The following is a 26,855-nucleotide window of genomic DNA, read 5'->3' as shown; positions in this document are numbered from 1 at the left end:
AAAAGGAAATAAATCTGGAAAACACAATAGATCTAAAGCTTTCTCACGATTGTCCAAGGGCAAATCTTGAACTTTTAACATTTGATATAAGGCAGTAGCACTTTCACATGATTTTTTTTCATATAAAGGATAAATAGTGTATTGCTCGTAATAACTATCTTGACTTTCGTCAAGAATCTGGGTTAACATCGCTTCACGCTGATTATTTGAAGTAGCGTCTACGTTATTTTTTGTTTCTTCCATTGGAACTTTTGAACTCAATTCTTGTTCGTCATTTGATAAAATAGCGTCTATGTTATTTTTTGTTTCTTCCGTTGGAACTTTTGGACTCAATTCTTGTTCGTTATCCGAAACAGATTCACTATCATTTTCCGTCTCTTGTGCTTCAAATTCATTATTATCCAGTTTCTCTAAACATAATCCATCGTGAGTTTCTGAGAGTGTTATATTATTGTAAAAATAAATTTATTGTAAATAAATATTATTGTAAAAGAAGCTTTCGGCTTCTAATCGTCTTTCAATATGATTTCTAATATCAAGTTTCTTTTCAATATCTTCAATTGTCACAGGGCGAAATTTTATATAATTTCGTGACCAAAACTTTGCATATTTTCTAGTAATATTTTTACCAATATCGCGATTTTTGTTTGCAAGTACGCATTTAGACTTCTTTCTCTCATAATATCGCTTATTATAAAGCCATTTACGATCAGAATATTTTCTTTGTCTATCTTGTTCTTGCTGAGAATGTATAAGATATCGTTTTCGCTTATTAAGACGATACTTTTGTAAGTTGTCTTTATAATGTTTTTGCTTATTAAGACGATACTTTTGTAAGTTGTCTTTATAATGTTTTTGCTTATTAAGACGATACTTTTCTAAGTTGTCTTTATAATGTTTTCGCTTATTAAGACGATACTTTTCTAAGTTGTCTTTATAATGTTTTCGCTTATTAAGACGATACTTTTCTAAGTTGTCTTTATAATGTTTTCGCTTATTAAGACGATACTTTTCTAAGTTGTCTTTATAATGTTTTCGCTTATTAAGACGACACTTTTGTAAGTTGTCTTTATAATATTTTCTTCGTCTATCTCGTTCTTGCTGAGAATGTATAAGATAATGTTTTCGCTTATTAAGTGAATTCTGATATCGACGCCGTTCTTTAGCACAATCATTTTCTGACGAGTCTTGTTCCTCTCGACAACGTTTCTTAGCGCGATTAATTTTAGTACTATTAACACAATTGTTTTCTGAATTCTGATATCGACGCCGTTTTTTAGCACGATCATTTTCTGAGTCCTGTTCCTCTCGACAACGTTTCTTAGCGCAATTATTTCCAGTATTACTAACGTTTTCACGGGAATCTTTCTGAGATAAATGTCTATTTATACGTAGAGCAGTCGTTTTAGCCTCTCTATCTCTTATTACTGCTAATGGAAGCACTGTCTGAGCATCACTTTGTAAATCTTGAGGAAAATGTTCAATTGTATTCGATTCGAAAATCTTTAACAAATGTGAACGCATTGCTCTATGATCATATCTAACTTCGTCAGGTTTAATATCAAACAATAACGAAATCGCAAAAGCTATAGCAAAAACTCCGCAATCATTACAGTTTGGTTGATATTGCACAGTAGGAAATTCGACAGGATGTTTCTCAAAATCGTACGTTGGAAATAATTTTCTCAAGAATACCTCGTGATGTTCGTGCAATTTTTTTTTATTTTGTGAATCATAGATATATATTTTTGTTGTATCGTAATAACTACATACCCAATGTCCAGTTCGATTTCTAAGTTCTGGATCTGTACAATTTAATGGAGCTGACGAACTGTGCAATATTTGTATATGTTTTCTATCTTCTGGTATACGTTGAATTAATTGAGGCAATTGGATTCGCCATGTTCCGACAGGTCTATAATCTGAACAACTTCGCAAAAGTGTATGAAAATGATCCATATGATCGTCCATAATCCATTCGTCTTGAATAATTATATCTTTTTCTTCAGGGTTTAAAATTACTTTTTTTTTCTAAATTCTGTTTGGATCGCTGTCGCTTTATAATAGCGCGATTGTTTAAATTCTGTTGCTCTGCACGAAATTTTGTAGCATAATTACTTTCAAAATGTGTCTCTGCACTTTTAGCAATCGCTTCAGTTTCTGTCGCTTTTATTATCGTTAATGGAAATACTCTTTGAGAAACAGCACATTGTGAATCTTGAGCACGATTATTTGGTAAACTCTGATTGCATCGTTGCTGTTTTGTAGCGCGATTTTCTAAATTCTGTTTTTCTGCCCGACAATCTTTAGCGTAATTACTTTCAAAATATCTTCTCATGCGTTGAGCAGTCGCTTTAGCCTCTCTATCTCTTATCACTGCTAATGGAAGTACTTTTTGGGGATTAGCACATTGCAAATCCTGAGGAAAATGTTTAATAACATTATTTTCCAAAATTTGTATCAAATGTGAACGCATAAACTTATGTTCATACTTTACTTTGTCAGGTTTAATATTGAATAACAATAAAGTAGCAAAAGCTATAGCAAAAACACCACTATCGCTACTGTTCGGTTGACGTTGCACAGTAGCAAATTTGACGGGACGTTTTTTAAAGTCAAATGTTGGAAATAATCTTTCCAAAAATTGCTTATGATCTTTATGCAATGTTTTATTATTTAAGGAATCATATATATATATATTTTTTGTATCATAATAACTACACACCCAATGTGACGAACTATACAATATTTGAATGTGTTTTTTATCTTGTGATATAGGTTGAATCATATTAGGCAATTGTATGTGCCATGTTCCGACAGGTCTATAATCTGAACAACTTTGTAAAAATCTATAGAAATGATTTATATGTACGTCCGTAAGCCATTCGCCTCGGGTAATTATATCTTTGTCTGCAGGCTTTAAAATAATATTTTGAGTCTTTAGAGACATTGTATAAAATAGGCGCACAACAGATTTCTTAAAGCGCAATTAATTTTTATAGGCGCAGAGCAGCCGATTTTTATGGGCGCACAGCAGCCGATTTTTAAAGGCGCAAAGCAGCCAATTTTTATGGGCGCAAAGCAGCCGATTTTTAAAGGCGCAAAGCAGCCGACTTTTAAAGGCGCAAAGCAGCCAATTTTTTAAGGCGCAGAGCAGCCGATTTTTATGGGCGCAAAGCAGCCGACTTTTAAAGGCGCAGAGCAGCCGATTTTTATCAGCGCAAAGCAGCCAATTTGTAAAGGCGCAGAGCAGCCGATGTCAGTTGGCGCAGAGCAGCCGGTTTTTATCAGCGCAAAGCAGCCGACTTTTAAAGGCGCAAAGCTGCCGAAGTTTAAAGGCGTAAAGCAGCCGATTTGTAAAGGCGCAGAGCAGCCGGTTTTTATCAGCGCAAAGCAGCCGACTTTTAAAGGCGCAAAGCAGCCGAAGTTTAAAGGCGCAAAGCAGCCGATGTTTGTAGGCGCAGAGCAGCCGATTTTTATGGGCGCAAAGCAGCCGACTATTAAAGGCGCAAAGCAGCCGATGTTTGTAGGCGCAGAGCAGCCGATTTTTATGGGCGCAAAGCAGCCGACTATTAAAGGCGCAAAGCAGCCGATGTTTGTAGGCGCAGAGCAGCCGATTTTTATGGGCGCAAAGCAGCCGACTATCAAAGGCGCAAAGCAGCCAAAAAAAGAAAATTAAAAGGGGGGGAAAAGAAAGGGGAGAGAGAGAGAGAGAGAGAGAGAGAGAGAGAGAGAGAGAGAGAGAGAGAGAGAGAGAGAGAGAGAGAGAGAGAGAGAGAGAGAGAGAGAGAGAGAGAGAGAGAGAGAGAGAGAGAGAGAGAGAGAGAGAGAGAGAGAGAGAGAGAGAGAGAGAGAGAGAGAGAGAGAGAGAGAGAGAGAGAGAGAGAGAGAGAGAGAGAGAGAGAGAGAGACTTACCTCTGTAGATAATAAAAAGGCAATCTAAAACAAATAGAAATAACCTTGAGATAAAAGTTGTACATCTCGTGAAGATGTTTTCAAAACACTATAACAAAGCGGATAGGCCAAAGGGGATAAACATGAAAATCTCATTGTGTATATTTTGGGAGCACATAAATTGAGGAACATTTTAAGACTAAAACCAATTCGCTATCTCTATTTTAACTGGTACTTTACTCTTGTACGTACAGGGTGTTCACGTTTGGGTCGGCTGAAAGGGATAAACATGAAAATCTCATTGTGCATATTTTGAGAACACATAAATTAAGGAACATTTTAAGACTAAAACCAATTTGCTATCTCTATTTTAACTGGTACTTTACTCTTGTACGTACGGGGTATTCACGTTTGGGTCGGCCGAAGGTGATGAACACGGAAATCTCATTGTGTATATTTTGGGAGCACATAAATTGAGGAACATTTTAAGACTAAAACCAATTTGCTATCTCTATTTTAACTGGTACTTTACTCTTGTACGTATGGGGTGTTCACGTTTGGGTCGGCCAAAGGAGATAAACACGGAAATCTCATTGTGTATATTTTGGAAGCACATAAATTCAGGAACATTTTAAGACTAAAACCAATTTGCTATCTGTATTTTAACTGGTACTTTACTCTTGTACGTATGGGGTATTCACGTTTAGGTCGGCCAAAGGGGATAAACATGAAAATCTCATTGTGCATATATTAGGAGCACATAAATTGAGGAACATTTTAAGACTAAAACCAATTTGCTATCTCTATTTTAACTGGTACTTTACTCTTGTACGTACGGGGTATTCACGTTTGGGTCGGCCGAAGGGGATGAACACGGAAATCTCATTGTGTATATTTTGGGAGCACATAAATTGAGAAACATTTTAAGACTAAAACCAATTCGCTATCTCTATTTTAACTGGTACTTTACTCTTGTACGTATGGGGTGTTCACGTTTGGGTCAAAGGGGCCAAAGGGGATAAACATGAAAATCTCATTATGCATATTTCGGGAGCACATAAATTGAGGAACATTTTAAGACTAAAACCAATTTGCTATCTCTATTTTAACTGATACTTTACTCTTATATCAGTAGTATACAGGGTGAGGCAATAAGTATTACCACCTTAAATATATTCTAATCTATAAGGCCCAGAGAAAAATTAGTGGAACTAAAATTGTACAGTACGAAGGGGGATATCTATAGCGACAATAATTTTTGTCCAGGTGGAGACACTTCGGAGATATCAAGGTCATCTTAATTTTTTTAAATTAATTTGGTACATTTTTTTATAATATGATAGAGGAGCTAAAAACAAGTTCAGAACTCATGACACAAGATCATTGAAGAAGATAAAGTAAAGAAAAAACGATTAAAAAATACATTTTTGTATTGAATGAAATTTACGTTTAAAGAAGATGTTTGAAGTGATGAAGTGATGGCCATCATTATACGTGCAACACTGGATTCTTTCGATCACTGATTGGCTTGCTCTTTCTTTTAATAACGTCGGGAGTTATTGATGCACAGACTGTAATAATCCGTTGTTGCATGTCTTGAAGTGTAGTTGGTTCTTCTTTGTAGTCCTTTAGGGTTCTCCATAAAAAGAAATTCAGTGGCGTAAAGTCTGGCAAACGAGCTGGCCATACTATACGACCCCTATGTCCAATCCAGTGATTGGTAAATTTTTCATTAAGTTTATTTATCGCAATCAAGACATGCAACAACGAATTATTACAGCCTGTGCATCAATAACTCCCAACGTTATTAAAAGAGCAAGCCAATCGGTGATCGAAAAAATTCAGTGTTGCATCGATAATGATGGCCATCACTTCGAACATCTTCTTTAAACGTAAATTTCATTCAATACAAAAATGTATTTTTTAATCGTTTTTTCTTCACTTTAAATCTTGTTCAATGATCTTGTGTCATGAGTTCTGAACTTTCAGCTCCTCTATCATATTACCGAATCAACCTAGACAAAAATTATTATTGCTATAGGTAGCCTCCTTCGTACTGTACAATTTTGGTTACACTAATAATTTTTCTCTAGGTCTTATAGATTCGAATATATTTAAGGTGGTAATAGTTATTGCCTCACTCTGTATAGATCTTTATTTGCGTATATCTTTTAAACTGTTATAGACTAATTTTGAGGCATTTGAAATTATATGTAATTTTAATGAGTGGGAGTGCTAGCTTATGTTAGGCCAGCACCCCCACTTTCAATTACGATTTCCCGCGAAACCGCTTGAGCACAAAAATCGTGAAGCACATAATTAACATAAAGAACACTTAATTTCTACATGTGTTATTTAAGTTTTTTGTGAAGGGAGGGTGTTAACTTAACAGACATAATAGCTTTCCATATCACCCATGAAGTACTATTGTTGACACGTTTTTCTAAAGCCCTTTTTTAAGGCCTAATCCACTGATGACTGAAACGACCCTTTAACTAAATGAACAGAAACAAAATTCAATAAATGAATGACATCGGTGATGATTCTTTACCGCGTCTTATGCGGCTTGCTACGTGCAATATTCAGATTAATGTTCCCGCTTTCGCTTGTAAAAGATCCCAAAAGTCAACCTGAATTTTCTTTATTTCAATAATTACTTAATTCTACTTTTGTTCAATTAGTTAAAGGATTATTTCAGTAATCAATAGATTAGACCTACTGGGGATACACTTAAAAAAACATGTCAACAATAATATCTTATGGATGACATAGAAAACTACTGTTTATAAATTATAACATGCATTTTCAAAATACATACCTCAAGACACGCAAACACACAGTTGCATTGAATGCCAGACACAACCTATAAAATATATAAATATTTAATATATATATATATATATATATATATATATATATATATAACTATACGCTGAAAGGGATAATAAATACCCTCTACTTACTTCTTTGCTTTATTATTATCGTGTTTAATATCGATTGATTCACTGCAGTCAATCAGATCGTGTCACTGACACATAAAGTTCAAGCTACAACCATAAAACTTAAGAAATCATGATAATCGCACAAACTATCACAGTCGATAATCCCAGGTCGATAATCGCGTATCAATAAACAATACGTGTTTGCAATTTTAATGATGTGATCCATGGTATGAAACGCATGCGTAATGCGGAATTGGCAGAACGTTTGAAAATTGGTTCGATCATTTTTTACGTTTATTCCGCCGATTTCTTTATGCAGCGGAAAACGTGGAAGCGTAATCTGTGCATGCCAATAATATACATTATTTTGATAGATACAATAAACGAATCTACGAAAAGGGTCTTGTGATTGGCTAGCGTCAATTGCGCTTCCGCGAATTTTACTCCATGGGACATTAGAATAAATTAGAAAATACATTTCAGCAGAGCGCAATTGGCGGAATGTCTGCGATTGAACGGACTTCGTTCCAACAATTGCGCATTGCTCATACGTTCCGTACCATGAAATCGCACGATAAGGCCGATTTATGAAGGCCGTAACTGTTGATTTAAGCCGTAATTAAACCCTAAGAAATTAATTAATCACAGTCGATTATTCTTCTCACATTCGACTGTCATTGGTCAATTTCTTAGGGTTTACGGCTTAAACCAACGGTTACGGCCTTTATAAATCTACCTTTAAAAACAAAAAACGATCTATTAGCGCTACATGAGCGCGGGTCCGCTCGGCCTCGAGTCGGCCATATTGGTAGCGCGGTAGCCATCGGCCATCGACGTCAGTCCACGATCGCGAGGGTTTCTGTGTGCGTGTTTGACTTTAAAGTGTGCAAGTCGGGAATAAGGATCTATCGCCGTGACAATAATCGCGAGGACGTGGGCAGGGAGTGCAGGGACTGCGTGATTTCGATCAAGGAATCCACGAAAGGAAAGCAGCAGGAGAAGCAAGAAAGAACGGAGGTTGTGGACGGCGCGGCAAGGTGCGAGGACGGCAAGGACGACGCCAACGACGCCGAAGGATCGTCATCGAGGAGAGAGGAGGCAATTGCCTCGATCGAACCAGATTCGACAGTGCCGAACGCGCGACCGGCGAATGGAAAATCTTGATAAATTTAAGGAACTTAATATGAATGTAAGTATACATTTAATAATCTCAAAATCTCGGGTACTCGCAACTCGTCGCGTTGCGTAATAAAAAAGTCTCGTTCCGCGTGTACTTGGCGCGAGACACTACCGTGTCTCTTGAGATATCTTTTATGCATCTGGCTACGTTCTGATATTCGCTGTCAACTTTGTGAGTTTAATCTAATATTATATACATGACGTAAAATATAGATAGATAGATTCAGTACTGACAATGAATATTGGAACGCCATTAATGCATGCATTTGGCAGCAATATAATACTTTTTTATTTTATTTTTTAGGCAAACGATACAGGAGATGTGGAAATGAATGATGGTGATATATCCGTACAAGATGCAGAAATGGCAGAGTTGAAAGCCGAAAACGAAAATTTACCGCAAAAACTCGCCGCGATAATGGCACAGGTACAGGCACAGGTACCGGCACCAGCACCGGCACACACACCAGCACCGGCACAGACACCAGCACCGGCACAGACATCAGCACCGGCACAGACACCGGCACCAGCATCGGCACTGGTACTGGCACCAGCATCAGCATCAGCATCGGCACCGGCTCCAGCACCAACATCTTCAACTTCAGCGAAACGTAAGTACAAAAAATCAACAATTTATTACAGTAAATGGTAAATAAAAATTTGTAAAATAAATTTCTGTTTGTTACAGCAAAGAGATGGCAACGAGCAGGGCGTAACCGCCACATATACACAAGAGGAAGGGGTAGAGGAGAAAGGGGAAGAGGAGGAAGGGGAAGAGGAGAAAGGGGAAGAGGAGCAAAAATATATACGCAAACCATTTACTTCTGACTCCTTCTGTTTTCGTGTCGCGGGTTGAAAATTCCGTTTAATCTGTGCCAAATATCCCCAGAAAGTACCCTTTTGTTCCTTCGTAGTAGATGTAATGTTCGTGATGTAAAAGCGATGGCGCCGGTCGGTACATTTAGTAGACCGAAAAAGCAGCGAGTCCACGATCGCTCGTCCTCTCTAACTTACTCGTCAATACGATACTTTTTTTTCGTTTACACGCGTCTATATATTATGTGCATTGTATTTTTTTGTGTTTCTTTTCTTTATGCGAGTATTTCTTTGTGCAAGCCCATACAGCACAGAAACCTTTCAGAGATATCTCAGAAATGTTTCATCGATAATATTGAAACATTTCAAAAACATTGCAAAATGTTTCTGCAACAGCTCTGAGACAGCTCTGGAACAGCAAAATGTCCGCGATTCTTGCACTTAAAACCTCTCTGAAAGTGCGTTGAAAGGTTACCGAAATATGCCTGAAACCTTTCTGAATGTTTGCTGAAAGGTTACTGAAATAAATCTGAAATCTTTTTGGAATATATCAGAAACATTGCTGAAAGGTTATTGAAATAATTCTGAAATCTTTGTAGAATATTGCAGAAATAAAACAAAACCATTAAAATAAATTTAAAATAGTTTATTTAAAAATAATTTTATATTATATTTACTGCAGATCGACATTAAAGCAGTAAATAAACTATATATTGCATATATAAAATATATACATATACAAAATACATTTATAGTGTATACTTATGGTATATTAATATACGTAAAGAAACCTTTTTTTTAGAAAAAAATGTTATAGAACCTATATATTTCACACATACAAATAAATTTCTCAAGAATATTAATATATGAAAACTGGCTGGCTTTATTTAATGTTGAGTGCCACACAGTAAAACAAATGCGTTTAAAAATGTTCATATTTTATCTTTGTACGTATTAGTAACAGCGGTTATATTGTGCTCAACGTGTTAAAATAGATTATTCAATATATAATTATAATACATACATAAATGTTCTATATCTTATAAAATAAGTAAAAATAAAGAACAGTTGGGAGTAAAAATAAAGAACATATATTTTTCAAAATGTCGAGCGATCACCACCTGTCGCTCTAGGTAGCTATACAAAAAAAGCGTTACGGAAACATGGGGTGCGTCTTAAAAGGGTAAAATCTGCTATCTGTCGTTGCAAGAGACAGGTGAGAAAATGGCTGTTCACCGCCGATCTCTCTGAGAGAAACTAATAGCAATTTCTAGGAATTAATCAGTGTCGGAATTAATTACTTTCTCACGTCTGTGTGACGCCACTCGTTAATTAGTCGTTTGTATAACATTATTTTTGTTGTTTACGTTGCAATCGTTCCCTGAAAACATATACAAATTTAAATTTAAAATATTGTAATAAATAACTTTAATAAAAATGTCTCATTTTTTCCATTAATATTTACTTACTCATCTCTGTCATGTCGCAATTTTCCTTGCACAAACCATTTCGATATAATCTGCACAATTTGTTGATCAGTTGCAGTTTCGAATTTCGAATTGACACATTCTAAAATAAGGATTTATAATCGTTATAATCATTTGTTTGAAATTAAATGATTGAAAATCTATGAATAACACATAAATAAATAATTACTGAATTGAGAAATCATTAAAATTTAGCTTAAAAATTTTCTAAAAAAATATATAAATTTGTATAACTCATTTTATTATAAAAAATATAAAACTCTATTGTCAAAAATACATTTTAATACATATATTATCATGCGTTTTCGTAAAAAGGTTTCAATTTATATAAATAAGTACGAAGCTTTTTATAAAAATGTTAATATACAAAGTATTTAAAAAGTTCTAGATCGTCAAGATATCTAAAAAATGAGACATTTTAGAGGTATCTTATTGCTGACCTGGAACTTTTTAAACACCCTGTACAATCATAACAAATTTATGTAAAAATTTCTGAAAATGAATAAAGATATATTGCGGAAATTTAGATGCTTTTAATATATTTTTATAAGAAATTATAAAAATATATTAAAAACATCTAAATTTTCGCAAAAATTTATAGTTATATTTTTTATAAATAATCATGCATTTTTACAAAAAAATTGTCGCTATAGTTTAACTTACGTTTTATGCACTTGGCTATTAATAAATCTTTGAATGCTTCTTTTTTTCCATCTTTTCCATTCCAGCAGTACAGAGTGGAAAGGAAATTACTAATTGTATGTTTTAGAATAATAGTTGTCATTTCGTGATAAGTTTTGCCACCTAAATGTTTCATGAAATTTATCTAAAAAGTACAAATATAAAATAATAAACATTTTATTCGTGATAATGACTGATACAGAATTTGTATTCAAAATTTTATGAAATAAAAATGTTGCAATAAAATATCTATTATATCATATATATCTATCTATCTTACCATGTTTTTATAGAAATCGGCATCTTGAAGATCCAAATCCAACTTGTCCAGGGCTTCTTTAGTTTTTAAAGGAAAAGATACAATTTCTGTAATATCAAAGTAGTCTTTAGATTTATTACTGATTCCATTCTCTAATCTTTCTTCGAGGCTTTTCAGCCTCTCATCAATACAATCTAACTTCTTGTCTATTTTATTCCATCTTCGTAATAATTCTTTTTTCAATTCTAAAATATTAATGAAATATACTATTAAAAACCAAAGTCGCATAACGCGATAAAGTATAAAAAGATCAAACGTTCATGTTATCATAGACAAATATATTTTAGATACCAATATCCTTTACAGATATTGCACTATTATTGTCTTTTGACACGCTTGCTTCAGTGGATTGCTTTTTCGAAATATCTTGCACAGATTGTAATGTATTAACATTGCTGTTCTTTCGCGTGGCTCCATTTTTCAAAGGCAATGAATCGTCCATTGGCTTATTATTTTTGGAATTTATTATGGACAACGTTTTCGAAACAGGTTTTTTTGGCGGGGGAGGTAAATTATTTTGCCAATCATCACTGTCATCTTCATCGGACTAAGCTGATTTTGTCAACGTAATACGACGACCTTTTTTGGAAGTATTGTCAACATCAGACGAATCAATATCCGAAAACTTTTCAGCCAGCTTTACTTTCGTCATTCCACTCTCATATGTATCTGAAATATTACAAATAATTAAAGTTAATGTAATCAGTACAAAATTACCTTTTTCAAAAAAGGTAAAAAAAGGGCGCCAAGTACACGCGTGGTTGTTACCTCGGAAAAAAACCAAGTGGTAGTATCATTAATTTTAAATGCAAAAATAAATAAAATCTATTCTAACCTAGGTGATAATAGCTTTAATTTTTCTTAACAAAATTATTAAAAACAGAAGTCGTTTTTGTTCAACCCAACTGGCCTAATAATTAATATATTTAAACTCACAACGTTTCGAAAAATTATCTCACAAAATTGTCTCACAAAAATTGTCTCACAAAATTGTCTGACAAAAATTGTCTCACAAAATTGTCTGACAAAAATTGTCTCACAAAATTGTCTCACAAAAATTGTCTCACAAAATTATTAAATTACAAAATTGTTACTTTATTCAATCCAAGTGATATCTACCTCGAAAAAACCTAAATAACAAATGGTATCTGTGGTGGTAGGATATCGGGTGAAGGTGCGTCGATTCCCACAATAACGAATTTTTTTCAATTATGTAAAATCTCGCTCTATTTATTCATGCTCTATGTACAGATAAAATATTTCTTTAATATGTATAAGTAGGTGGTCGTGTGTATCAATATAAGTTATTAGTATGTAGTGTAATATTCTCATTCTAAATGTGTTTTTAGAATGTTAGGGACCTCTTCGTCTTGAAACTAATCTTCCGCGGGATAATAAGGTTTCGTCCGGGAGTCCCTGGCTTGCCTCTTGGAGTAGACGGAATGGGACTGAATCGGGCCCGAGGAAGTCGAGGTCGTGGAGGAGTCTTGAAAATAAAATCCGTCTGTGTTGCTACAGAATTCCCAGATTCGCTCGTGTTAGGAATATGAGACACTTGGATAGGTAAATCGACGAGTTGTAGCTTCCAAGGTAGTAATGTCTCTACCTTGGAGAACGGAAGTGGATCTTTTATCTTGATAACCGGCTCAGTGACCGGAATGGTAACCGGGATAAACTTCCACCTCGTCTTGAACTTAGGAGCCGAAATGGTGATTGGGATAAGCTTCCACGGTGGAGTCTCTTCCTCAGAAAATAGGTTAGGACTCTTTGGTTTATCCTCAGGAGTCGGAGCCGGAATTGGAGTTGGAGTAGATGGAACCTTGGCTACCACCGATTTCAATGTCGCCCGACGGGCCGGGTCAGTATGACCCCAGTTGGCAATCGGGGTAAACCTCCACGTCGTCTTGGTCCTCGGAATAAGTTTCCACGATGGAATCTCTACCTTAGAGATCAGGGAAGGATTCTTCGGAATACCCTCAGGAGCAGGAGCAGGAATCGGAGTTGGAGAAGGCAGCGCCTTGGTCTCCACCGGATTCGGTGTTGCCCGACGGGCTGGGTCACTATGACCCCGAAAACCTTTCCGCGGCAGGGTGTCGGTTGACTCTTACCGCAGCAAGTTAACGCCCTGCAAAGCAGGTATAAACGAAGGCCCCAGAAGGAGCGCGCTTCGTATCAAACGGAGGCCCTGAAGAGCACACTCCGAATGTCAGGGGCCCTGGTAGTGAGCACACCCTGTCAAAAGAGAGTTATGTCAGGGGCCCTGGTAGTGAGCACGCCCTGACTGGCTGACTCGAGGAAAGCTGGAGAAGCCCCGCTGAGCTGCTCTTTATATAGCAGTCGATGTCGAACTTTTCTTACGAGTAAATCCGCCGGCGATGCGCCGCGTAGCGGGCGCGCGTCGAACTGTCCGGCCGATCGATATCGTGCCGTCGCCCGCGCCGCGCGCCTCCCGTAATACTGCCGGCGTCGCGTGCGCACCGTCGCGTGGTCGTGGCGGACAGCTGACCGCCACATAACCCCCTTGGTTGTTTTAGAGTTCCTGGAAACAGACTGGTGGACGTGATATTCGTCCGCTTCTCGTCCGTTGCTGCTGCTGCGGCTCTTTGGGAGTTTGTGTGGTTTCTGTTGACGGCTGAGCTGGTTCCGGTTCTTCTCGCTCCAGAATGTAGGCGGGTTTCAATCTATCGATTGACACGTTGACAGGTCGTCCATTGACGCAGATCTTGAAGGTCTTCTCTCCTCTGTTTAGAACTTTGAATGGTCCATCGTATGGTGGTTGCAAAGCTCCTGTTGGTGCGTCGTGACGTAGAAATACTTGTTGCGTTGTAGTCAAGTCTTTATACGTAAACGTAGCTTTCTCTCCGTGTCTTTTTAGTTTTGGCTGCAGGTTTCTCATAATTTTATTCAATCGTGCTGCGAAACCTTCCGTGTCGACAAACTTTGCGCAGGTCTCTTCGAGGAATTGTCCGGGTAATCGGATTGATTCTCCGAAGACCATTTCAGCCGGTGTCGCCTGCAGGTCCTCCTTCCATGCTGCTCTAATGCCCATCAGGATCACTGGTAGAAATTCTGCCCATTCTTCCGTCTGGTGACTTTTAATGGCTGTTTTCAACTGCCGGTGGAATCTTTCGATCATGCCGTTTGCTTGTGGATGATACGCCGTGGTGCGAAGGTGTGCTGAACCCGTTAGTTTTGTGAGTTTTTTGAACAGTTCGGATTCAAATTGCCGTCCTTGGTCCGTTGTAACTCGTGCTGGTGTGCCATATCTGGCTATCCAATTGTTAAAAAACTGTCTTGCCACAGTTTCTGCGGTGATGTCGTCGACGGGTATTGCTTCTGGCCACCTTGTAAACGATCAATGATGGTTAAGCAGTATTTGTAGCCCTGGGATGTCGGCATGGGTCCCACTATGTCCATGTGAACATGTTGAAAACGTTTGGTAGGTCCTAGGAAGTTTCCTGTTGGCGAGACCGTGTGCTTGTATACCTTGGCTCTCTGACACTGAAGGCATGCTTGAGCCCATTTTCGACAGTCGTTTTGTATGTTTGGCCCTATGTATTTTTGTCTGACCAATCTTGCCGTAGCCTTTATCCCTGGATGTGATAAGCCTGGGCTTATGAAAAGGCTCTGAAAAGCCTGCCGTCTATATGGCTCTGTCACGTAGGGGCGTGCGACTGGTGTCGAAGTGTCACAATACAATTCTGTTGTTGTGCCAGGTATTTGTATTTTTGTTAATTTTAGTGATGACTGGATGCTGCCATCTAATAACTGCTTTAATTCCGGGTCTTCCTGCTGCGATTTTGCCAATCCTACGAAGTCCGGTGCTTTCTCAATTGCTTCAACGCGGGATAGCGTGTCTGCAACTACGTTGTCTTTTCCAGCCACGTGTTGAATGTCCGTTGAGAATTGCCCAACAAAGTCCAGATGCCTTGCTTGTCGAGGAGAGCTGCGCAACAGATCTTGTTGAAAAGCGTATATCAAGGGCTTATGGTCCGTGAAAATGGTAAATTTCCGTCCTTCTAGTAGATGCCGGAAATATTTTACTGCCGTATAGATGGCTAGAAGCTCTCTGTCATACGGGCTGTATTTTCGCTGCGCTGGATTAAGCTTCTTGCTCATAAATGCTAATGGCTGCCATCCGTTGTCTGTTTCTTGCTGAACCACTGCCCCGAGTGCTGTGTCTGAAGCATCTGTAGTCAACGTGAGCTTGGCTTCAGTTATGGGATGTGCTAAGAGCGTAGCTTTCGAGAGGCTATCCTTGCATCTCTGAAAAGCTTGCTTGAGCTGCTGAGTCCACTCGATTGGAGTTTTTCCTTTTGCTTTAGGACCTCGTAAGACATCATGTAACGTGGCTTGGTCTTTTGCAGCCTCCGGTATGAACCTTCGGTAAAAGTTCAAGGTTCCCAGGAATTGTCTAAACTGCTTGATATTTTCTGGCTTCTTAAAGTCGCGTATAGCTTGGACTTTTTCAGGCAATGGGCGAGTGCCTTCTGCTGATACGAGGTATCCGAGAAACTTCACCTGTGAAGCTCCCAAAACACATTTGGCCGGATTTAGTTGGACGCCATACGCTTCAAGACGACGAAATACTTCTTCTAAATGTTTTAGATGCTCTTCTTTCGTTGCGGAGGCGATTATGATATCGTCTATGTATGCGTAGCAGTAGTCCAAGCCACGCAAGACCTCGTTTATAAATCTCTGGAAGGTCTGTGCTGCGTTCCGTAATCCGAAAGGCATATATAAGTACTCGAATAGCCCGAATGGCGTGATAATGGCTGTTTTGGGGATGTCGTCTGGGTGAACCGGGATTTGATTGTAAGCTCTGACTAAATCCAAAGTTGAAAAAAATTTCTTTTCGCTCAGGGAATGGCTGAAATCTTTTATGTGAGATATTGGATATAGGTCAGGCTCAGTCCGAGAGTTCACCTTTCTATAATCCCCGCAGGATCTCCAGGAGTTTCCTTTCTTAGGGGCCATGTGTAGCGGTGAGGCCCAAGGGCTTTTAGACGGTCGAATAATTCCTTCTTCAAGAAGTAGATCAAACTCTGCTTTGGCTGCTTTTAATTTGTCGGGTGCCAACCTTCGTGGTCGACATGCTTCTGGAGGTCCTGGTGTGGTCTTGATGTAATGCATCGTTGAGTGAGGCTGCTTTTGCCGGTGCGTTCCCGTAGTCCTTGTGATACCGGGAAATCGAGCCAGCAATTGATGAAAGGGGGTGTCTCCCATGACAGCTTTAACTGACGGTAACGTGTCTCTATTTGCCGTCCCGTTTGCTTTGAGTCCTGTTTTCGCATCAACCAGCTGTCCCTCTTTTACGTCCGGGAGCAGATGGAAATGAGCCAGGAAGTCGGATCCAATTATTGGCGTAGTTACGTCTGCGACGACGAATCGCCACGGAAATGCACGGCGTAGACCGAGATCAGGCTGTATTGTGAGATCTCCGTATGTTTTAATGTTGGATCCATTAGCCGCGAATAGCTCTCTCGTGTCAGCGTCGTGTTCGTACCAACGAGCGAGGGTATACGCTGACATCGGAGCCGGTATCGATGAGATATCGAATCTTCGTGCTGCGGTCAGTGACAAATAAGCGGCATGGGGTTCGGGCAAAGGCCGTTTGCCGCTGACAACGACTGCCCGGTTAGTTTTCCAGTGCCTTCTTGAAGTTGCACGGCTGTGTGCATTTCCGAGCCTTCTCCTTAAACCGTCGGTGGAAGTAGCAAATGTCTGCTTCCTTTTCTTCTTTTTGGCCTTTTCTGGAATGACTCCTGGAACGATTGCGCTTGTTGCTTCTGTTTTTAGAGTAAGACAGTCGGCTCTCTAATTTTTCGAACTTTTTATTTAGTTCAGCGATTTGATTTTCTATTGATGAGCTTGTTGCCGACTGCATACTGGCGACTGTCACAGCTCTGCAGGTAACTTCATGAATTCGGTCTGCCTGCTCGGCTACGTCTTCTAAGTTGTCAGCGTTCCGTGTGGCCAAAATAGCCTGTAATTGGGATGGCAATCTGCCTATCCATAATGTACGCAGGAGCTGCTCCGGAATGGCCGTGCTGGCCAAGGCCTGTAGATGCCGTAAGAATTGAGAAGGTCTTCGATCGCCCATCTCTTTGAGCTCTAAGAGCTGGCGGATTTGTTGTTCCTGAGAGATTGATAGGCGTTGTATTAATGCCTTCTTGATACTCTCATATTTATTTTTTTCAGGAGGCCTCGTTATCAGATCCTTAATTTCTCTGGCCTGCTTAGTCTCTATATGTGACAAGACGTAAGCATATTTAGTACTGTCTTGCGTTATGCTTCCCAGTGTAAATTGGCTTTCGAGTTGTGCGAACCATAATTCAGGCTCGTCCGTCCAGAAAGGAGGTACTTTTAAAGCCACTCTGTTGATCTGCGATCGTTCTTCTGAGTTTCCTCCTTGTGTGTCCGTCATTGTTAATTTGTTTATGTATATTACTATTATTAGAGCGAAATAGAGCGAGCGTCGGGGTCACCAATTTGTGGTGGTAGGATATCGGGTGAAGGTGCGTCGATTCCCACAATAACGAATCTTTTTCAATTATGTAAAATCTCGCTCTATTTATTCATGCTCTATGTACAGATAAAATATTTATTTAATATGTATAAGTAGGTGGTCGCGTGTGTATCAATATAAGTTATTAGTGTGTAGTTTAATATTCTCATTCTAAATGTGTTTTTAGAATGTTAGGGACCTCTTCGTCTTGAAACTAATCTTCCGCGGGATAATAAGGTTTTGTCCGGGAGTCCCTGGCTTGCCTCTTGGAGTAGACGGAATGGGACTAAATCGGGCCCGAGGAAGTCGAGGTCGTGGAGGAGTCTTGAAAATAAAATCCGTCTGTGTTGCTACAGAATTCCCAGATTCGCTCGTGTTAGGAATATGAGACACTTGGATAGGTAAATCGACGAGTTGTAGCTTCCAAGGTAGTAATGTCTCTACCTTGGAGAACGGAAGTGGATCTTTTATCTTGATAACCGGCTCAGTGACCGGAATGGTAACCGGGATAAACTTCCACCTCGTCTTGAACTTAGGAGCCGAAATGGTGATTGGGATAAGCTTCCACGGTGGAGTCTCTTCCTCAGAAAATAGGTTAGGACTCTTTGGTTTATCCTCAGGAGTCGGAGCCGGAATTGGAGTTGGAGTAGATGGAACCTTGGCTACCACCGATTTCAATGTCGCCCGACGGGCCGGGTCAGTATGACCCCAGTTTGCAATCGGGGTAAACCTCCACGTCGTCTTGGTCTTCGGAATAAGCTTCCACGATGGAATCTCTACCTTAGAGATCAGGGAAGGATTCTTCGGAATACCCTCAGGAGCAGGAGCAGGAATCGGAGTTGGAGAAGGCAGCGCCTTGGTCTCCACCGGATTCGGTGTTGCCCGACGGGCTGGGTCACTATGACCCCGAAAACCTTTCCGCGGCAGGGTGTCGGTTGACTCTTACCGCAGCAAGTTAACGCCCTGCAAAGCAGGTATAAACAAAGGCCCCAGAAGGAGCGCGCTTCGTATCAAACGGAGGCCCTGAAGAGCACACTCCGAATGTCAGGGGCCCTGGTAGTGAGCACACCCTGTCAAAAGAGAGTTATGTCAGGGGCCCTGGTAGTGAGCACGCCCTGACTGGCTGACTCGAGGAAAGCTGGAGAAGCCCCGCTGAGCTGCCCTTTATATAGCAGTCGATGTCAAACTTTTCTTACGAGTAAATCCGCCGGCGATGCGCCGCGTAGCGGGCGCGCGTCGAACTGTCCGGCCGATCGATATCGTGCCGTCGCCCGCGCCGCGCGCCTCCCGTAATACTGCCGGCGTCGCGTGCGCACCGTCGCGTGGTCGTGGCGGACAGCTGACCGCCACAGTATCTATTAAAAAAAAAATATGTGAAATCTTTTAATACTGCGCCAATTACAAAGAGAGAATATATATATATATATATACCTTAACAAAATTATTATTATATCACGAAATTGCGTTACCAAACTCAATCCAAGTGATATATATATTTCAAAAATATATATGAAATCTTTAAATTACGCCAACTACAAAGAGAATATATATATTGCTTTGAAAAATAATTGTAGTGCAACTACTCTTAAAAAATAAAACAAAATTGTGTTACCTAACTCAACCCAAGTGGTATGTATCTTTGTATTCCTGAGGAACTTTCTATCAACCCAAGTGGTAGTAGTTTTAATTCTCCTTGATAAAATTATAATATTACAAAGAATCATTTAATCATTTTAATCACAAAGAATTAAAGAGGTAACATTATAAAATAAAAATATTTAATTAAAATAAAATAAATAAATTTTTCTTGTAAAAAACTTGGCGCTGCTTTTTTAAAGTCTATCCAGACAAATTTGCATCGCGCATAAACATAAGCGTAAGAAATTGATTGGTTCAGATATATGTGCAAAAGGAAATAGACCAATCCATCTTTTTATGCATATGCTTATGCACCTATGCAAGTTTGTCTGGATTAACCTTAAAAAAGCAGCGCCAAGTTTTTTACAAGAAAAATTTATTTATTTTATTTTAATTAAATATTTTTATTTTATAATGTTACCTTTTTAATTCTTTGTGATTAAAATGATTAAATGATTCTTTGTAATATTATAATTTTATCAAGGAGAATTAAAACTACTACCACTTGGGTTGATAGAAAGATCCTCAGGAATACAAAGATACATACCACTTGGGTTGAGTTAGGTAACACAATTTTGTTTTATTTTTTAAGAGTAGTTGCACTACAATTATTTTTCAAAGCAATATATATATTCTCTTTGTAGTTGTTGTAATTTAAAGATTTCATATATTTTTTTGAAATATATATATCACTTGGATTAAGTTTGGTAACGCAATTTCGTGATATAATAATAATTTTGTTAAGTTATATATATATATATATTCTCTCTTTGTAATTGGCGCAGTATTAAAAGATTTCACATATTTTTTTTTTAATAGATACCACTTGTTATTTTGGTTTTTTCGAGGTAGATGTCACTTGGATTGAATAAAGTAACAATTTTGTAATTTAATAATTTTGTGAGACAATTTTTGTGAGACAATTTTGTGAGACAATTTTTGTGAGACAATTTTGTGAGACAATTTTTGTCAGACAATTTTGTGAGACAATTTTTGTGAGACAATTTTGTGAGATAATTTTTCGAAACGTTGTGAGTTTAAATATATTAATTATTAGGCCAGTTTGGTCGAACAAAAACGACTTCTGTTTTTAATAATTTTGTTAAGAAAAATTAAAGCTATTATCACCTAGGTTAGAATAGATTTTATTTATTTTTGCATTTAAAATTAATGATACTACCACTTGGTTTTTTTCCGAGGTAACAACCACGCGTGTACTTGGCGCCCTTTTTTTACCTTTTTTGAAAAAGGTAATTTTGTACTGATATCATGCATTTTGTAGTGTTACGCATCCTCTTCTAAAAAGGGCATGTCATCCATACTCGAATCTATCGAAATATTATTGTCGCTTTTCCGCAATGCGGATTGGTTCTCTTGTGCTTACTTCATGACCGGCTGTCATGGCATATTTTGACAGTTGTGTGGTTAATAGTGTAATAGTAACAGTGAAATATTAAAGTTAAATAGCGCGCGCGTCTATATAATCAACGGATATCATGTATGTATGTCATCATCAGGTGCGTTCAGCAGAAAACAATGTCAAGTTAAAATATTTATAGCACTGACAAAATAATCGATCAACGCTCCCTTGTGCTGCATAGTTTACTATTTCTTATTTCGGTGTATAACGCCTACCATAATCGACACAATTATACTATTACTTTTGATTCTACAAATACCAAGGATAACCAATTATTGCATTAATCTCAACATTAATGCAGCGTACCTTCGATAATATACAATAAATAGTTTTAATACCTTCGATACAATAAATAATTTCTTTCTGTTGAAAAAATATAGAAAAGATAGAGATATCAATAAAATTCTCTTGTACCCTACTCCTTCATTAAATTTTTTTACATTATCTCGCGTGTTATCACACATCTTTCCTTAAGAGGAAAATTGTACAATTTCCTACTGTACGTTTTCTTCCCATCGCATACCTACAGCAAATGATTATTGTATATTATACGCATGAAACCATTTATGTGAAATAAATTATAAGGACGAGGATCTCGACGTAATGAAGGAAATAAAGTATGTACGAAGATTATAACACATTCTATGACCTGTTCGCTGTTTTATTATTACGCCCGCGATATCATTGTAATAAATATATACTCCCGAGGAGCAAACTTTTTATTGTATTTACATTTCATGATACGTTCCATGTACGATTTGCCACGGCCACGGAATTAAATCGTACATTTTATATGGATATAACAGTCTCAAGAAATAATTGTTAAAAGTATTTAGTCTCGAAGAAAAGGCACGCCACGCTTACTTATTAAATATTCTCTAACTAATTGGATTATAGGTAGAAATATATATATTATCGTTCTCTTTTTTTTAAGAGCCCAGTCTAGTCAAAACAATCGTCTTTGTAAAAAAAAAAAGAAAAAACATAGCTAAATAAGGATATAAAAATGGATTTTAATTATTTACGAGATATATCAGGAGATAACTCGATATACGAATGTTTATACTAATCAACGATAGAAATTTGTTAACCGAAGTCTGAAACGATAATTGTCTAGATTGCGGCCTTATTGATAAAAAAGACTAATGTATAGATTAAGCTATATAATAAAACGTTTTTCCATGCTCAATCTCGTCTTTTTATGCCATGTAAAGCGAATAGCGCATAACTTTCAATCATAAATAATTGATTGTTACACATAAAATGCTCGTTTTCCGTAAATTTCGTAAATCGATTAGTGTCGCTTTGAAATCACGAATATTATTATGAACTAACATAATATCGATGCATAAAACATGACAAAATGTACATTATATGCCACACATGGGTGATACATATCCCAACTCTTAATTCGTCACATACGAGAAATATTGTCTTTTATTAACGCGTTTCACTTCAAACATACTTGCTACGTTTATATTTGCGTTTTAATTCGATATTAAATTGCACAATATCTGTTGCAAAACTGGACTGTATCTAGGCAAATATGAACGAAAACACTATTGCTATTTAATCTCACAATCAGCTATAATTTTCGTTCAATCTTGATATAGACAGTATCAATTTGATATTACGCACGTTAGCGTAATTCAATCGTAGTCTTGCATCGATTTTAACACTATTATAATGTTTAGTATAACATTATCGCTGCGGCTGTTTTCTCTTCAAGTGCAGGTATTGGTTCCAGACGATCATCCTTTTCTCTGCCTGAGCCCCAGCCGACTAATGCTATACTAATGAGATGTACAACACCGGCGCTAACCACAAGCCTAAATGGAAAAATATTCAGACGATAAGAATAAACTACTTATTCTAAATTTCAGAATATTGAATATAATTCAGTAATTAACTCAAGAATAATACGAATGAGAAACATGCTACGTAAAAGATAAATTTTAATTTTTAAAAGAAATTTCTTTCTAATTGCACAAAAATACAAATATTTGCGACAGTTATAATTAAACATTGATTCAGTTAGCTAATTCAAATAGCACATTTACTTATCTATACAAGTTGTTTTCTTTAATCAACGACTTATAATTACGATACAAAAATAAGAACATCGAAAAGTCTTATGAGTCTCAATAAATGCTTAATTTCAAATGGCAATTTTATCATATAAATATAAAGAGTATATCGTACTAAAATAATAATAAAATAATTGTGATGATTGATATTTCTTTTTGTGACTACCAGTTATATCGTTTATATTTCGTACCTTGAATTTCACTGGAATAAATACGTAATATTGTTGCAGTTTTTCTACAGTCTGATACTTGGTAGACACTTCAACTTTCGCGGGATTGCGTAAGGATGCACGTTGCAACTTCTGCACCTTCTTTATCATCGTTGCTGAAAATAGTAACGTCCTTCTTTCTCGTGGTATTACTCTGAGAATTTTATCAACCTCTACCTCGAAATCCATGTTCAAGATGCGGTCTGGCTCGTCCATCACCTTGCGAATAAAACGAGAGAGAGATTAGAATCAATGTAATGATTGTCAAAATAAATCCATATGCTTATATAATTAGGTAAATATGCAGAATTGTGGCTTCCTCACCGATTTCGTTAAACTTAGGCTTAATCGACGCGTTTTTGCGTGAAACGAAAGAATCTGGCAGAAAAAAGTGTCGCTCTGCCCCGCGAGGCGAGATATTAACAGTTAAAGTTGACGACTATCAGGTTATGAGACCTGTCATACCGACGAGATGTAGCGACTACGAACAAGCCCTGTGGCCATATGCGCATGCTCAGTGGCCGCACTGGGCCGCACGCGCATGTAAGAGGTCACGTGACAACTGTTTGGTTGGTAAGTCAGAAGTGTAACATAATTCAAAATGATATTTTTTCGGCGTATAGATTAGTGACGCGCTTTAAAAGTATTTAAGTGTTTAAAGCGCGTCAACTAACCTATGTAGATTAGTGACACGCTTTAAAAATATTTAACTGTTTAATGATTTTCGTTAAAGCAGGGCACACACACAGGTGTGTATTTCCTGCTTTATAGAAGTTGTGATTTTCGTTAAAGCAGGGCACACACACACGTGTGTATGCCCTGCTTTATAGAAGTTGTGAGTGAACCTAGAAGTGTGAGCGGGGGAGGGGCTTGGCCTCCTCACTGATTTTAGGACACACCTTCGGCGTATAGATTAGTGACGCGCTTTAAAAGTATTTAAGTGTTTAAAGCGCGTCACTAAAACCTAAGCAGGGCATACATGTGTGTGCCCTGCTTTAACGAAAGTCACAACTTCTATAAAGCAGGGCATACACACGTGTGTGTGCCCTGCTTTAACGAAAATCACAACTTCTATAAAGCAGGGCATACACACGTGTGTGTGTGCCCTGCTTTAACGAAAATCACAACTTCTATAAAGCAGGAAATACACACGTGTGTGTGTGCCCTGTTTTAACGAAAATCACAACTTCTATAAAGCAGGAAATACACACTGTGTGTGTGCCCTGCTTTAACGAAAATCACAACTTCTATAAAGCAGGAAATACACACATGTGTGTGTGCCCTGCTTTAACGAAAATCACAACTTCTATAAAGCAGGAAATACACACATGTGTGTGTGCCCTGCTTTAACGAAAATCACAATTTCTATAAAGCAGGAAATACACACGTGTGTGTGTGCCCTGCTTTAACGAAAATCACAACTTCTATAAAGCAGGAAATACACACATGTGTGTGTGCCCTGCGTTAACGAAAATCATTAAACAGTTAAATACTTTTAAAGCGCGTCAACTAACCTATGTAGGTTACGTAGGTTATGTAGTATTTAAGTGTTTAAAGCGCGTCACTAACCTACATAGGTTAGTTGACGCGCTTTAAACACTTAAATACTTTTAAAGCGCGTCACTAATCTATACGCCGAAAGAATATCATTTCGAATTATGTTACACTTCTGACTTACCAACCAAACAGTTGTCACGTGACCTCTTGCATGCGCGTGCGGCCACTGAGCATGCGCATATGGCCACAGGGCATGTTCGTAGTCGCTACATCTCGTCGGTATGACAGGTCTCATAACCTGATAGTCGTCAACTTTAACTGTTAATATCTCGCTTCGCGGGGCAGAGCGACACTTTTTTCTGCCAGATTCTTTCGTTTCACGCAAAAACGCGTCGATTAAGCCTAAGTTTAACGAAATCGGTAAGGAAGCCACAATTCTGCATATTTACCTATAATTACCAGAAACTTTAACTGTCGTAAATTGAAGCCTTTTGTATTCTCCAAGTGGTCAACTAATCTACCAGGTGTAGCGATGATAATATGAGGTTTCTTTTCGAGTATTATTCCTTATGCATGCATGTCCATCCCACCTACTAGCACTACAGATTTCACACCCATACTGGAACCTAAAATAATTGTAATATGATATTATTATAAAATTTGAAGATTATATTTATCACATGGAATGATACATTGTTCTTTGTAGAAACGATTAACTCGCCTCAAATTTGGTTTCAACATTCATCCCATGTTATAGGTCTGTTTCTTATTGTTACACTAATATACACTCACATTAAAAATAATATATATTTAAAATTTGGGAAAAATGAGGAAGAAAGTGTCAGCCCGATAAAAAAAAACAGGCCTTATAATTCGGTTTACAAGCTGATTAAAAAGTCAAAATGGTTTTGAGTAAAAGAACATGAGGGTAGGCTTTAGAAGAATATGAGATCGTAACTCGTTTCGGGAACAATAAACATACATATTGTGTAATTTATTTTTATATTACATCAATAATCTTTCACGCAAATTTTTACAGACAGCGTTACTAGCAACGTGCACAACCTCATTTGGGGTTATAATTGGGTACAACATTCATCGCACGATACTTTTATAATTGCAAATCGGAAACGTACCTCGAGTACTCCTCCAGCTCTTCTGCGATCAACGAAGTCGGGATCGAACGTGTCAGTCGTCACTTTCTGCCAAGCGTAGAGAACCTTCTTTTCCGGCAGCGGTGGTAATACGATGTAAGGATACGAAATCTCCAGATAAGCAATTCAATTTTCAGTATATCGCCGGCACGATTACGGTGTTACTGCCGTTTCGCGTACGCGTGTTGTCGCACCTTACCTCGCGACAGCGTGCGGCTCGTGCAAACGTTAACGCGCGGCCGCAATCGCGCGGCAGAAACGCCTCGTGTGAACAGGCTCCTTGACTCCTTGATCTCAGTATCAGCTCCCTGCCGTCAATATATAAATAAATATAATAGGTTATTAACCTATGTAAACACTCACGTAAACGTAGTGTAAACAGTAAAATAAGTAACAGTAATATATAGAATAAGATAATTAATTATAGGATAATTACATAAAACAATTACCTTGAATTAATCGTCGCGTCGCGTAAAGAGTCACGGTCGGTCTCGCTCCGCGCGTACTACCGTGTCTCTCGAGAATAGGTTAACTGATGAACTGACTGATGACAGCGCGCTAAACGCACTGTCTGCACTGCACTGCACTGCGATACTAACGCCGCTAGCCGCCAGTGTCGAAAAAGTGAAAGTGACATTTCTCTGATATATATCTATATATATAAGTCACGTCCGTCTGTCTGTCTGTATGTATGTACGCGAACTACTCATTCGTTAGTGGACCAAATTTTTACCAAAAGTATATGAAATAGGGGTAGAATTTCCCGGGGATGAAAATGTCGTGGTTAATTTTTCGTTACCGATCTTTTTGGAAACCGGTTCTGAAATTTTTTCAAATTTTACGAGAATTTTTCGGGTATTAATTTACCGAATCTTAAGGAATTGTATATGAAACAGGGGTAGAATTTCCCGGGGAGTATCATAATGTGCATAGTTTTTTTGCTACCGATTTTCTGGAAACTGGTTTTTTTTTAATTTTTTCGATTTTTCCGGAAATAATTGACCGCATTTCAAAGAATTGTAT

The 26,855-nt window shown here is 37.9% G+C and overlaps 2 protein-coding genes and 1 pseudogene across 2 annotated transcripts; all 3 read right to left on the bottom strand.

The window, feature by feature from the left end:
* Positions 1–10,182: 10,182 nt before the first annotated feature.
* Positions 10,183–13,833, bottom strand: LOC139784776 (uncharacterized; annotated as a pseudogene).
* A 16-nt stretch (positions 13,834–13,849) lies between these two features.
* On the bottom strand, positions 13,850–14,455 carry LOC139784775 (uncharacterized). Its single transcript, XM_071723967.1, has one exon. The coding sequence runs from the start codon at positions 14,453–14,455 to the stop codon at positions 13,850–13,852; it is 606 nt and encodes a 201-aa protein (XP_071580068.1).
* Positions 14,456–16,957: 2,502 nt separating this feature from the next.
* LOC139784774 (uncharacterized) lies at positions 16,958–17,746 on the bottom strand. Its single transcript, XM_071723966.1, has one exon. The coding sequence runs from the start codon at positions 17,744–17,746 to the stop codon at positions 16,958–16,960; it is 789 nt and encodes a 262-aa protein (XP_071580067.1).
* Positions 17,747–26,855: the final 9,109 nt, after the last annotated feature.

This window comes from Temnothorax nylanderi, unplaced genomic scaffold (genome assembly GCF_030848795.1).
Source record: "Temnothorax nylanderi isolate EJ_2023f unplaced genomic scaffold, tnyl_v1.0 TNYL_tig0675_pilon, whole genome shotgun sequence".
Classification (NCBI taxonomy): Eukaryota; Metazoa; Arthropoda; class Insecta; order Hymenoptera; family Formicidae; genus Temnothorax; species Temnothorax nylanderi.
This window is presented reverse-complemented; position numbering and strand designations above follow the sequence as displayed.

Bases quoted from the DNA above. Each gene is read 5' to 3' on its own strand.
- LOC139784775 (XM_071723967.1), bottom strand. From the start codon at position 14,455: ATGATCGAAAGATTCCACCGGCAGTTGAAAACAGCCATTAAAAGTCAC.
- LOC139784774 (XM_071723966.1), bottom strand. From the start codon at position 17,746: ATGACGGACACACAAGGAGGAAACTCAGAAGAACGATCGCAGATCAAC.